This window comes from Podarcis melisellensis (genome assembly GCF_964234715.1).
Source record: "Podarcis melisellensis genome assembly, chromosome: 2".
Lineage (NCBI taxonomy): Eukaryota > Metazoa > Chordata > Lepidosauria > Squamata > Lacertidae > Podarcis > Podarcis melisellensis.
In genome coordinates this window covers 82,235,427-82,250,401 of record NC_138529.1, presented here as the reverse complement: position 1 = coordinate 82,250,401, position 14,975 = coordinate 82,235,427, and the positions used below count along the sequence as shown (strand labels likewise).

The window sequence follows — 14,975 nt, the reverse complement described above, 5'->3', positions numbered from 1 at the left end:
TGTTTTGACACTGAATACTAAACGCACTATCAGTTTTGCCTGACTTTCCTTGGGAAACCACATCCCCTTCCAACAGAACCTTTCCAAAGCCAAAGTGTTGCGTTTCGTTTTGACCATACCTCTTGGCTTGCACTCCCATGACAGTCCTGGCCACCCCTTTCACGTGCCTCCTGAATATTTCACAAAGTTACACTCACCATGCCTGCACTCCTTGCCTCCAAAGCCTACTGGGCATTCACAGGAGAAGGAAGACCAGCCCACAGTGCAGGTGCCACTGTTCTTGCAGGGGTTGGAATCACAGAAGGAGTGCTTGGCATGGCAACCTGGGGACATTGCAAATGGACAGCACAAGTGAGGACAAAGGATGTTACTTGGAATAGCTTCTTCTTTGGCTTCAACTCCCAACTTTCCTAAACTATGATAACAGGCCCTCAAAGTTGAACATTAACAATAGGCAGGAACATCTCCCGATGCCATCAATTTCCTCATTCAGTCCTTCAAGCACTGCCTTTCTTCACAATGTCTGGAAGCTGCAGCAGACACCAAGAATGGTCCTCTCCAAGTCTCACCTTTCCCTCTGGAAATGCCTTTCTGGTTAGGCACAACAAGTATGAAGTCCCCAAGAAATCTACAGTGGGAAAGACTGATTTGGGATGGTGACCTAAGGATACAGAGCCTTTCCCATTAGGTCAGTGGTTTGGGTCTGGCCCACATCCTGCCCGGGCAATGAGAAAGCAGAGGTGCCCCTATTAGTATTACAATCATAGCGTCAGCCAAATGGTCATGCACGTTCGTTAGATAAAACAAAGGGCCAATAAACATACAGAGCTGAACCTCTCTTCTTCCAGGAGTCTTGCCAGAGCTGCAAAAGAGAGGACCAGCTGGTACTGGTGCAGCCTATGGTATAATTAAAACAACGACCTGGTTCCCTGAACCATCAAGCCAGCTATAGCCAAGCTCTTTGCAACACTGCAATGGAAGGCAAGGATGATATGGGAGAGGAATGAGCCATGGCTTGGGAGAGCCATCCATGGTTAAGCAGCTGACATTACCTGTTGCGGTCCCATTGTTTGCAATGTAGGAAGCCAGGTCAATGCGTTTACTGTCAATGTACAGATCTCTCATGCACCCCACAAACTCCCTGTGCTCCACTGGAAAGTTCTCAGGCAGATTGGGGACCCCTCCAAGGAGCAAAGGCCCAGTGAGGTCCAGCGATCTGGAGGAAGAAAAGGCCCGTAAGTGGTATTTGCTGCGGGTCAGCTTTCCGAAAGGTTACCTTTAAGCTAGAAATGGGAGTATAATGGGAAAGGGGACAAGCGTTTTGCTTAATCTACAGATCAGGGAAATGCAGAAGCCCCGTGCACAGGCGTTTTGACATTAAATGCAGCCATACTGTTCAGGTAGTCCCACCCTCCCTGAGCCAAGCATGCAGGATTTAGGACAAGCCATTGGCAGCCAGAACTGTGGTGGGACACCAGATCTTCCATGTATCACCACAAGGAAGGAAGAAAAAATGAAATTCATCCCACCAGCCCACACTTTCATTGATGCTGTTAGATATTTAGCATATAGAGTCCTCTAGGGTCTTGCCATTATAACTTTGACAAACGGTATGTAATATCAACCTACCTTGCAAGGTTGCCGTAAGCATTACTGAGATGATATATAATTAGTGCTTGAAACATTCAAAACATGCTATATAAACTACTCAGAAGCCTAGTTTGGTATCAAGCGGTGGAAAATAAATATATAAATAAAATGAAGCTATCACAGTTGTCTTTACTACAGAATAGTTACCACCCACAATTGTAATTTTTATCCCACTTTATATACGTGAACTGAAATGACAGGAAAACCTCTAGATTTTCACTGAATCAACGACCCCTGATTTTGTATGTTACAAGGTTGTTAAAGCATAGACCAATTTGTGTTCAATGGTCTTAGACATTCTGAAGAACACCATGAGAAAGACCTGAGTAGTGGGAAATTTGGGGTTTTCTTAATGAACATCATTGATAAAAAAACTTTACACTCCCACCATTTTATTCGGTTCACTGAAAAGCAAGTGTTAGCATCCAAGTGCCAATGCAATTAAGGCTGTTGCACGATTATTTGAGACCCATGACCGATTCTGACACTCACAAACAAACATCAGTTGGTAACACAATACATTAATCCCAACTAAGGAAAATCCTGAAAATGAAGCTTGTATAAAGTCTTCGACAGTGTTCTTTCCAAAACAGACACTCCAATATTAAGAGCCCTCTTGTTATTTCAGAAGTCATGTTCAAACTTTTCTCATGTCCCATTCCCTTGCATCTATTTTTCATTATATCCAGCTCTTCTTTTGAGTAGAGGCTTGCATGTAGCGTGTGTGTGTGTCCAGTATAAGGACTATCTTCTTTCCTTGCCATTCATTCCTGTTTGCTTCTAACTTTCTCTGCCTTTCAGTGCGTTTGCAATCTCCACTTCCCCTCTTCCCACCCTTTCCTTAACCCCCATTCCATTTTTGCCCTGCTATCCTCAACTCCCCACTTTCCTCTCTCGGCCCCCTTTCTGTAGGTGACTTCTGATGCATGACTTAGTTACACAGAAACAGCCACAAGCAAAACAAAATTCGCAATACAAAAAGCTGATATTTCCCTTGGATCGAAGCTCTGGACTGCTTTGTGCATATGCAATGCTTTCTAGCCAGTCTGAGCCATCACACACAGGCAAGTGCAGTGGACATGACAAGTAGGGTGTCCAGAGGATTGCCCGAGGCTCCTGCTTGCAATTGCTACACTGTTCTAAAGGTACTGCTTTATTGTGCATTTTAATTATGGATATTTGTATTTCTGTGGTTTGTGCAACTTAGTTTTGTAAAGTCTATTTTGGCATTAGACAGCATGTGTGTATGTGTGTGTATCGGGGTAGCCAAAGTTGTGCCCTCCAGATGTTCCTGGACTACAACTTCCAGCATCCCTGACCATTGACTATTTATCGTTTATTGATTTCTATCCCACTCTTTCCTCCAAGGAGCTCAAGATGACATACATGGTTCTCCCCCTCCTCAATTAATCCCCACAACAGGTCTATGAGGTGGATTAGGCTGAGAGGCAATGGCTGGCCCGAGGTCACCCAGTGAGCTTCATGGCAGAGTAGGGATTTGAACCCGGCTCTCCCAGGTCCTAGTCTGACACTCTTATCACTACACCACACTGGCTGGTGTGGTGTTATGCTGGCTGGTCGGGGTTGAAGGGAGTTGGAGTCCAACTACATATGGAGGATCACAGATTAGCTCCTATACAGGATACAGAGCTGAGGAATAAAAACTGCAGCTGCCTCTGTAGCTGTGGGATGGGGGGGGGCAGGCAAAAACCCAGAGAGAGACAATGGCACAGAGCAGTCTGTGTGGGTAACTGTGAGACTCCCGCTCACACTGCAGTAGGGTGTGGCTTATTATAAATCACGTGACCACGCTCCAAGCTTCTCATTCCCAACTTCCACTTGAGCATGAACTGGAGAGGGAGCTTTGACTGCATTGAGGGCAGGGGGTAAGGAAAGGTGTTTCTACTTAGCTCTTTGAAGAGTGGGCAGCACATTTCTGGTCTAGCTGCAAGTGGGAAACACTCACTTTTTGGAACTGGACTGCACCCCCTCTGCTGCACAGGAATAGTTCCCAATCTCGTTGCCGAACTGCAGTGCCACAGATGCATCACATTTGTCCACCATAAGAATGGCCACTTTTTCTTTGGAAGGTCCCTGCACAGAGCCCAGGGAGCTGATCTTGGGCTGAAATGATAAAGCACGGACTAAGCAGGCATCACCCAAACAAAAAAGCCACATTGCCTTATTCTCAAGTCACTAATGTCCCAAGGAAACATTCAGAAAAAAAAACAAGTCAGAATGCAAGATGTGGGTGGGTGGGTGGGGAGCAGAATCCCTGCAGATAGAAAACTAGCAAGGGACAAAGAACATCAGATTCTTATTTAATGTAACCCCCCCGACGCATGTCTGCAGAAAATCCTTCCTTTGAAGCAAGGGTTAGATTAGAGGGGAAATTTGCTGCAAAGCAAAGACCATTTTCAGAACAGAGGGGTTTTTTCCCTCAAGACTGCAACTAGGCTAATTTCCCTCTCCATAAGGAAAGAGTTCAACTACCTCTCCATTCCTGGTCTGATCCCATTAATTATCAACACTACACCCCTGCTAATGCAATTCACATTTTTTTTTAAGCCAGCGTATTTGATGCGAAGAAGTGGTTTGCTGGGTGGGGCAGCAGTTAGCCAGGTAAAAAAAAAAAAAAGGACAAGAAACAAAATCAGGCCAGAGAGAAGAATCTGATAGAATGAATCTGTATCATATTTCCCCTTAAAATCCATGGCACATGGAAAAGAACTGCAGAGGAAGACAGAACCAGGATAACAAAATAATCGCAATGGCAGAAAGCACCTACCTTGTTGTAATAGTGAAGCTGCACTGTATGCCATTGCCCATCACTCACACCTCCGGGCACATAGGGAGCAACAATGGTGCTAGACTCTCCTGCAAGGGGAGACATCATAAAATGTCAGCCAGGAAGACTTTGGGCCAAACTAGACAATATGTAAAATGTGTGATTTTAAACAATTGTCCCCTTTCCTTCTTTAAAAATGGCAGTCATAGGGAACCAAACAGAAGCAGGACCATGGCACAGGGTGGCATGCTAATTCTTCTCTACTGTGCTGCAGACCCTAGTTGTCACCCCAGTTGTCACTGCCATATCCTGCAATCCTGATCCTGCTTAGGAGCCTCCTACAGCTGTTACTTTTGAAGGAAAAGGGCACATTTGTCCCTTTGACAAATCCTAAGGGAACACTGCTAATGTGTGGTAGCAGTATCACTCTTCCAAACATATCAAGATAAGAGAGTCTCACTTTGGCCCATATAATCACTGACAGTTCATCACATGTAGGCATGTATGTAAAAGCACAACTTGTGGGAGACAGCATGATAACACATGTGCTGTGCATATGCACAAAGATAGAGAGGGAGAGAAGTTGCTTTGAAACATGCAGTAGCATTCATTTAGTATTTCTAGATACACTTTCTAAGAAATGAATAAGGCACTACAATGTTAGGAAGAAGGCATGCACCCTTCAAAGTGATTCAGTCGAATGGTTCCAAGTATATTGGCAAGGGAACATAGGAAAGGCAGCTGCCTTGGAGCTAATCTTTGCCTGGCCCTTCCAAACATCAGCTCCCCATGTTGAACAGCTTGTGAAAAAAGAACCTGTTACAGCCAAATCCTGTCTAGGATATGTAACAACTTGGTAGTGTCTTTTTGAAGAGGATTAAATTTGAGGAACAGGAGGTGATTGGCAGCTTTTAGTATGACTTTTTAAAAAGACAACAGAGAAAATCAACCCCCTAAAAAATGTGTGGTTCCCTCCTTCATTCTTTGTATTTTTGACCCTTTATTAAACAGGTTGATTGTTTGATTTAATTGGTTATGGGATATTAGGATTGAAAGGCGGAATGTAAATAATATAAATCCACCGTGCACATAAACATGCATGCAAAGCTGAGGAGTCCAGCATCACAGTGTTGATCTGATTTCAACCCCTCCAACTAAGCAAGCAAACAAGCTGATGCTCTTGGGTTCCTATTTGAGGCTGTGGTCACCCATCGCACCCTGACCATCGACTCAGAGACATTAAGAGTCCCGGAAATAACAGCCCTTTCAGTAACTATATTTAAGGCACTTGACATCTGAACATTGCCTTTGAAGCTGAGCAGCCCACAAAAGGCTATATCTCTTCACATGTAAAACGGACATGGTTTTGGGTGGGTGTTGTTGTTGCGTCATATAACAGGATGCCTTTTAAACCACAGCTTAAAACAGAACATGGCTTCCCACTGACGCAGCTCCATCATTCATCCCAGCACAAAAAGCATGTTTAACTAGTCCTCTGAGACACAATCTAATTTGACTGTTTGTGACCTTCAGACCCAACCTGATACGACGACGTACAAATACATATTATACAGGCACGCGAACACAAACATTGCTGCGCATACAAATATGTTCCCTTGCAATCTACACCATTTGATGCTTTTTTTTCCAGCTTCATGCCTGCTCACACCCTATACCTACATATAAATAGTACCCTTGTGGTTTCCCATTAACACTCTTTAATTATAATAATTTATTAAATTTCTATACTGCCCTTCAGCCGAAGTTCAAAGGGCAGTTTACAACAAGACATACCATAATAATGAACAAAAACTATACATGCCCTCAGTTTAAAAGGCCATGGATTAGCTAAAGGCCTGAGAATGTCTTTGCCTAACACCTAAAGGTATGTTGTGAAGGTGCCAAGTGAACATCCTTGGGGCAGCTTTTGCACTCAGCCCTTTTGCCCTGTGCAAAACATCATCCAGCATTCCTCTTCAGTCCCAGTGGTTACAAATGCACCACCATTGATTGCAAACACAGTGCAACACAGAAACCCAGCCCACCAGCTTCTCCCATTCTACCCCTGCCTTCAATGTCTCACCACACAGATTCACAAAGAATCACACATTCAGGTACAGACCCTGAAGACACAAGGCACAAACCAGGAGTTCAAACCTGAATGCTATCCTGAAGCCCTATGCTCCTCTGCAGGGCTGCTAATATGATTTTCTGGGCCAGGTACACTGTTTGTGTTCAGTCCTCTCCCCCAAAACCCACTTGAGTTCTAGTTGATCCCCATAACAGTTTCACTTGTACCTCCTTTCTACAGTCCTGCATTGCTGATTCTGCTTTCTCTCCAATAAAGCTCCTTCCATCCCATCCTATTCTACAGTCGAGCAGTCCCAAAAACCCACAGATATCGGCCATCACTCCTCTGTTGCTAAGTGAATGGAGCCTGGTGCCCCTTGGAGCTGGTAGGGCAGAAGGCAGGGAGGCCAACAGTAGGTGGCGCCAGACCCAATGTCAGGCAGAGCCAACTCATTCTAGTTTCGCCCTCTTCCTCCTCCCTGCTGAGCTCTACAAAGGAGGCACCCCCGTTGTAAGAAAGTAGGTAAGTAGTACTGCAGACCCATCTACATCACCTACCTGTGGAGTACTTCAGCTGGACCTGCCCATCCACAATCTCTACAGCCAAGAAGTCATGCTTCTCATTTAGACGTCCGTTGTAGATTAGGAGGCCACTGCGCTCTAAGGTAGCAAATCTAAACAAAGCAATACAGTGATAAAGCAGAGAAAGAATAAGCATTTCTGAAAGTTCTTAATTAGCTAGCCTGGGCCTGAGATGAATTATGACATTCCCTGGGGCAATACTTCATCGGGTACAATTGGCTGAAGAGAATGTTGCAACTGCAGAATGATTAAGATTAAGATTCAACCATCAAGAAAAAGGAGGGTTGGTGTCTTTCTTTTTCTGCCTTAAATGGCAGGCCAACATTCAACAAGTGAGAGCTAACATTGCATCCCATTGCTGTGGTCTAAACCACTGAACCTAGGGCTTGCTGATTGGAAGGTCGGCGGTTTGAATCCCCACGACGGGGTGAGCTCCTGTTGCTTGGTCCCAGCTCCTACCAACCTAGCAGTTCAAAAGCACGTCAAAGTGCAAGTAGATAAATAGGTACCGCTCCGGTGGGAAGGTAAACAGAGTTTCTGTGTGCTGCTCTGGTTTCGCCAGAAGTGGCTTAGTCATGCTGGCCACATGACCCGGAAAAGCTGTCGGCTCTCTTGGCCAGTAAAGCGAGATGAGCACCACAACCCCAGAGTTGTTCACGACTGGACTTAACTGTCAGGGGTCCTTTACTTTAATGCTAATAATCTTCTTTTTCTTCCAGCTAGATTTTAAAAAGTCACATTTGAAGAGTAGACACTCAGCTAGAGCTCATATATCAGCCCAATCTAGTATGAAGGAGAAACCTAGAAAGGTCAGGCAAATGCATTTTGGAGAGCAGAATGGAAAATGATTATCATCAGCTGCAGCTGAAAGATGGCTGTTCTGTTAACTGACATGACAAGGCTCCAGCTCAAATAACTTACGAGAGGGAGAGGGTTAGATGGAACCTCTGGCGAAGTCCTCGGAACATGATGAAAGATTTTGGGGGGAAGGAACGTGTAGACACTTCACAGTAAGGCTTTTCGAAGCCCCCAGGTGGGCAGTGACATTGAAAGCCGCCATCGGCAGAATTGGTGCAGGTGCCTCCATTCCTACATACGCCAGGGACGCAGCGTCCGGCCCGACTATCCACCTCACAATTATCACCTGTTGGGGGGGAAAACAGAAGAAAAGAGATCAAGGGGCTTCTGGGAGTGGAAGAGGCAAAGGCTGAGAGTTCCTGGCATTGAACAGGGTGGAGTAATATATATAGATTGCTAAGACAAGGAACTTAATATCTCTGCATACTGTCAATCATGTTTGTGGTGCTCCAGAAAAGCCAACCAGCTGCAACAGCTTCCAGCCTGATAAGCCTCTTCCTCCTGATTATACCCTATGTAAAACTTCATGCATCGAAGATTTCTAGTTTAGGAAGCCATGCTTTGGAGATCTAAAACCCCGCTCACTGCCATATACACCAAGGAGAACCATGAACACTCAAAGCATGGCATCTTCTTCAGACTCCAGCTTTATCTCAAGGACCTCAGCTCCATCACCCTGAAAGCTGCTGGTCGCTTTGCATGGCCGAGGAGAAACCTACGCTGAACTCTCAGCGAATATCTCCTGTGAACTAATTTGAAAAGGTCTATTAGATCAGCTCCTTTACACACAAGGCAAACATTTACTCGTATTAGAATTGGTGTCTTCCAGTCACCCAAAGAAAGAGATTGTGTGAAGTTCCTGATGGGCTGGCCATGACAGCAGATCCCTCAGTCGAGTCCTCCTTACCAGGAACAAAATCCTTTTATATAGTTCCAAGTATGTTTGCTGGAATTTTTCCATGAGTGACTGGCAAAGTAAAACACTGAAAGGCAGAGTGACCATTTCTCATTTTAAGAAATGAGAATAATACCTGTACATTTTGTCTCATGTCTCAGCAGTGGCGTAGCGTGGGGGGTGCAGGGGGGGCTGGCCGCACCGGGCGCAACATCTGGGGGTTAGGGTTAGGGGGCGCAAATCCACGGGTTAGGGGGCACAAATCCATGGGTTAGGGGGCACAAATTACTTGCCTTGCCCCGGGTGCTGACAACCCACGCTACGCCACTGTGTCTCAGGTTTTACAAGTGCTAAAAGCTTGCTTAAAAATCAAAGGCTGGTAATTATGGTTCATACAGGAGAGGGTAAACTGCCTCCCTCCTGTGGACACCCATGTATGGTTCTCCTCACAAAAGCACATTAAACTCAGCTGAGGAATTTCCCTCAGGTTTATAAACATATCAAAAGCCCTTGTTCTTGTCAAACCAGCTACATAGGCCGACTCTCCTGAGGCTTCAGCAGGCCTCATTTCCAGGCATATACGCTAAAAGAGCTTGGGATGGGGACTAGCAATTCCCTCACCATTTCATGCATTAAAAAGATTTGTTTTCTAACACGAGTATCGCCAGAGCCATCACCTGGGGACTCATAATTAGCTGATAAGAGCATGAAACACCAAGGTCATCCATCCAGATAGAAATGTTCAGCGGGGAGCATTTTGTAAGAGCTAGTATGACAATGTGCATATATTAGCAGTTTCCACTCGCAGGCAGGGTACATGGGGCTGCCATCATCACCGTGCTTGTGGACTACTGAGGAGGCAGCAAGAGGCCTATTGCTCTAGTTTAAAGCAGGCCAGGCAGCCACCCTTGGGGAAATGGACGTCATCTATCTCTTTCAAAAGAACCACAGTTGCTGGGCGGGCACCATCAGGTGCTCCTGGCAGTGGTTAGCAACAGCAAATCTCTCTGCTCATTACAGCTGCCAAGCTGAGGCAGTTTTCAACACAACTGGAATCTGTGTCCCTAAATGTGGCTTCTGGAAGATCTCTCCTGTTTGTATTGTTGTGCCCCCAAAGAGCCACTTGGTGTCGCCATCTACCATTTGGTGCCTTGGGGAACCTGAAGCAGAGCCATCAGACAAGCTGAAGTGACAAGCTGAACTCTTCGCTGTCGTCACCAATACCAGGCATGTCAGGCTTGCTGCTATAGTTTCCCCTTGGCTGAGCCAGAATGCAGAGTGTTGGGAAAGGGGAGTTCTCTTTGCCAGTGGTTTGTCAGTGCGCACACAGGTGAGGAGACAACAACTCTCGGGCCCAGCTGAGAGCTAATTCCTTAGAACCATTTGTCGGCAAGGCTCATATCCTATGCATCGCAGCACACCTGAGTTCAAATACTTCTCTGGTTCACTAGAGCACAGAGTCTAGCCCTCGCATGGGTATTAAACTCACTCACACCTTCCAAGTCTGAGAGAAGTACGCTACTGGGCTCATGTTTTCCTTGTGGACTTTTCATAGGTCATTTGAGAGCAGACTGCTGGACTAAATGGGCCTTTTAATCTGGTCCAGCAAGTCTCTTTGCATGTTCGTGGGCAGTGGCGTAGCGTGTGTTGTCAGCACCCAGGGCAAGGCAAGTAATTTGCGCCCCCTAATCCGTGGATTTGCGCCCCCTAACCCTAACCCCCAGATGTTGCGCCTGGTGCGGCCGGCCCCCCCTGCACCTCCCCCACGCTACATCACTGTTCGTAGGACTAATGCTGATTACAGAAGATGGTATGGGCTGAGTATGGGGGGGGGATGGGTCCCTGTTCTTCCACCAACATTCAGTTATGATGAGGGCCACACAACCCTTGAATCCAACAGGAAGAGAAGCAATTGCTTCTTGCCAGATTGTGGCAGGAAAAGACAATTAGTTTGCAAATGCCAATATTCCCCCACCTCCACTTCTCTGAAGCTGAAACAAGAGAGGAGTTTAAGAGACAGAGGCAAAGAGAGGGCTGGCTAGGATCTAAGGAGCCCATTGTGCCTATAGTTTGCTGAAAGAGGCTCTCTGGAATGGCAGTATTACAAATCTAGGCAGATCTGTGGATGGAAAACTAACCACAAGCAGCACGGAAAGATGAACACCTCCTGCTACACTACTGGACAGTTGCCACAGCTACCAGGCCAACATACAGCTCACCCAGTCCATTGGTTTTGTTACTAACAAACTGGTATCAAGCAGCATTGGAGGACATGTGCTATGCATCTCCAGCAGCACTATTTAAGCAGAGGGTTTTGTAAAAGACTGTCTCTGAAGCCAGTAAGAGATCTGGAAGGCTAAGGGTCTCGTGGGGGGAGATGGGGCAGTTAGTTATGTACTTATTTATAAAATTTCTTAATTGCTTTATGTCCAAAAGAATCTCAAAGCAATGTACCAAACAGAAATGGATACAATTTGAAGAATACCAGATAAAAATCTATTAAAATAACGTTATACTGTTCCAAAATTAATAGTGACCAGGCCAGGTTCATCATTCTAGGAAGGCCTGGTGGAATAAAAAGGTCCCCAATGGGTGCCGAATTCCCAAAAGGGTTGGAGCTCGTCTGATATTCACCAGAAGGCAGTTCCAAAACACTTATTCAAAAGACAAGGCTTGTAATTACAGATTATAGTCATCCCTGGTTGACAGATCAAACTTCTGTTGTTTTCACAATCCAAATTTACGGTTATCTCACCGTACAAATCTGTCTGGCTGACACTGGAATATGCCCTAATGCTAGTAAACAACAATGCAATAAAGAAGGTAATCTAGAAAACTCAGCAGGGCTGGAACAGATTAAATGAGGAAAAAAATGCTTTCCCAAGTGGCCCTGGGATAGCTTTCTTTTTAATATCCAGGAGATTTGTTATTTGTCTCTGCACCACAACATTCAGAGATGGTCCCACCCATCATAGGTAATAATTGTGATGATTTGGAGGAAGTTGAGTAATGAGTGCTAGAGTCATAGTCCTTAAAAGGACTATGATTCATCCAGAAGGAGATAAAGTCTATAGAGGACGGACCAAATTACCTGCACACACAATCCGACACAAGCAAAGGTAAAGGTAAAGTGACCATTAGGTCTAGTCGTGGACGACTCTGGGGTTGGGGCGCTCATCTCGCTTTATTGGCCGAGGGAGCCGGCGTACAGCTTCCAGTTCATGTGGCCAGTGTGACTAAGCCGCTTCTGGCGAACCAGAGCAGCGCACGGAAACACCGTTTACCTTCCCGCCAGAGCGGTACCTATTTATCTACTTGCACTTTGACGTGCTTTTGAACTGCTAGGTTGGCAGGAGCAGGGACCGAGCAACGGGTGCTCACCCTGTTGCAGGGATTCGAACCGCCGACCTTCTGATCGGCAAGTCCTAGGCTCTGTGGTTTAACCCACAGCGCCACTCGCGTCCCCTGACACAAGCAAGCAATGCCTACTTGGGCTCAGAGGGCATCCTGATTCAGGGCTGTGAAAAGCGCTGTTTGCAAGACGCCTCCCTTCATCGGTCTGCTCCTCCATTTCATCCCCTTTCTGCTAAATACAAGGATGATCTATGCAGCTATTGAACAGGGAGCTGCCACCTCTTTAAATCTAGGAAGAGGGAATGGTGGGGCTCCGTGTACTCCCCCCCCCCAGGGGAACCTGAGGCATTTCCCATTGTCTCTGAAATGAAAGCGCCCTCTCTTTGATGAGATCTGTAATGATTCCCTCCAGTCTGATACCAGGGGGAGTGAAGACGGGAGCGGGAGCCACATTTAATCTGTTACAACTGGAAAGACAGAAGCTACCTGCTTTGCAAAATATTCATGGGCTTCAAACTTCCATAGCAGCAGCTGCTGTTGCTGCTGTCTCCACACATCTGGTTCTTTTTGGCTGTACCACACTAATGACCCTTTCTTGGGTCTTGAATCAAAGACACTCGCCAGGTATGCTAGCTCCAGCAGGGCGGATGCGTGTCCTGCTCTCAGTCCTCTATCTGAAGGGCTATCTGGTCTTAAGCCCAGTTCAGAGTGAAAGAGCCACAAGAAAGGAGAGCAGCCGGGGCCTTGTGGATGCTCATTAGCAGGTAGAAACTCCTGCACAGAAGAACAAGCAAACATGCAGGTCACCTGGTTGCAATCTTCCTCGTTGTGATGAGATGGATTGCATTTTAATTATAGCCGCTGTTTTGCTTCTACCTGAAGTCTCTTGCTTGTGAGCCCCAACCTGAACCTACGGGAGCCAAGGTTAGGCAATTGCAGGTTGCTCCATTGACTCCCAAATTGCAGATATCATTTCAGGAGGCCCATTCTGTGTGATGTAGGGATTGGCCCTTTAGTGTGGCAGCATTTGCCCTCTGGAATGACCTCCCTGCTACAGATTCAACCGGCACCTCCACTCTTGTCCTTTAGCACCTTCCTACTTCAAACAGCCTTTCAAGAGGACATTTCTTTCTATCCCAGTTTGTATCTGCACTGAAGTTGTTTTTATCTATGAAATTGTTTTAATGGTTGACGTTTCTGTTGGAAACATTTTATAGGAAACAATTCATAAATGCAAATAAACACAGAGCATCTCTTTGGCTATACCTTTGAATGTGCACATTTTATGTAAATCTGTGTCTGCCTTTTCCCTCTTACGATAGTGATGCCTTTCTGGGGATAGCAATGGTGCAATGCTGAGGGTGTGCCTCTGTGTCCTGTTTGTGGCCTTCCTGGAAGCATAATCTAGTTGGCAATGTGGGCAGCAGGAGAGTGGACCTGATGGACCTTTGATCTGACCCAGCTGGGCTCTCCTTGCCCCCTAATGGTCACTTCTGGTTGGCCTGCCAGTTCCAGGTATTGAGCATCACCGCATGGGAGTTCATAGGGTCCCAGTTCACATACCACAGGTGCTGCTCATGCCTTTGCCAGTTGCGAAGTAGTATGGGAGAAAGGGTAAGTGTGATTTCTCCTACCCTGTTCTCTCTCCCCTATTGCAGCAGGCAATGATCAGGGGAAGCAGCGGGACTGGGCGACCCTCGTCTCCCATGGCCACCGCACAGGTGAAAGCAGCATCTCTGCATTGTGGCCTGGTGACTCAGGAGCTTACCCACAGCAATGCTAAAAATTAGAAGTGCAGAAGCAGTGGCTCAAAAGGAAGACCCCTCATGCACGGCAAGATTGCGCACCAGGCTGACTGACTACAAAGGAAGATATTTCACAGCTGTATAGAAGAGGGGGATTTTGGCAAGCAAAGCTTGCCACGCATGGGCGAGAAAACCTGAAACCTATTCAGAAATACCAAAGGCCCTGCCTTCCTCCGCATCTGCTCACCTTATGTCTCCTGTTTTCATTGCTGTGTTGTTTTAATGGGGTTGCTCTATTGCCGATTCTAATGATAGATGTTTGAATGGGGTTACTGTGCTGTGTGTTTGTTATTTCAGTGCAATTGATTTTTACGCTTGTAAAACTGCTCAGAAGCCTATTGAGTGGCTTACAAATTAAATAATGAATGTAAGTGTCAGAGCCACCCGTGGTCCCAGCTCACAAGAGACCTAAGTCCAATCCAGTTTATTTACAAAAGTCTTTATTGAAGAACATTGCTGCTTTTACATTCCATCTCCGTGGCTCTACGTCTGTGACATCAGACCGCTGAAGTCCCCTCTGAATCAGTGCCGCCCCTGCACCAGTTTAAGAGGTTTGTGCTGGACCACCTCTTCCTCTCCTTCCTCTTCCGCAGGGTCTTTCTGCCCCCCTGGGTTCCCTCCCGCCGGGACTCACCAGAGGCTGAATCCTCTGACGCCTGTTCCCCCCTCCTTCGTGCTTTGGGGCCGGGCTCCTCCCCAGGGCTCTCCTCACTTCCGCGCGCCTCCACATTTGAACTTGGCGCGCGTACGTTGCTTCTGACCTTCCTCTCGACCGCTACACTGCTCCCGGTGCTACTCTCCGCCCCTTCCGGCAGAACGTCTTGCCCCGATCTCCTTCCCCTGTCTGCTTCCTGCTCTGCTCCCTCTGACACACTGGTAACTCCACCCCCTTCACTCCGTTCCGGCGGAGAAACTGGCCCCAATCTCCAACTCCCACTGGGGGCTCTCCCTTCGCTCCCCTGCTCCTGACTGC

At 46.6% G+C, this 14,975-nt stretch overlaps 1 protein-coding gene across 1 annotated transcript in view; it reads right to left on the bottom strand.

Moving 5' to 3' along the window:
* CELSR3 (cadherin EGF LAG seven-pass G-type receptor 3) overlaps nucleotides 1-14,975 on the bottom strand; it is a 91,284-nt gene that overhangs the window by 37,884 nt on the left and 38,425 nt on the right. The window contains exons 3-8 of the mRNA XM_081899390.1: nucleotides 8,012-8,234; nucleotides 7,067-7,182; nucleotides 4,439-4,527; nucleotides 3,617-3,774; nucleotides 1,053-1,216; nucleotides 198-323 (exon numbers count right to left, since the gene is read on the bottom strand). Coding sequence (XP_081755516.1) covers nucleotides 198-323; nucleotides 1,053-1,216; nucleotides 3,617-3,774; nucleotides 4,439-4,527; nucleotides 7,067-7,182; nucleotides 8,012-8,234 — 876 coding nt within the window. The remainder of the gene's footprint in view (nucleotides 1-197; nucleotides 324-1,052; nucleotides 1,217-3,616; nucleotides 3,775-4,438; nucleotides 4,528-7,066; nucleotides 7,183-8,011; nucleotides 8,235-14,975) is intronic.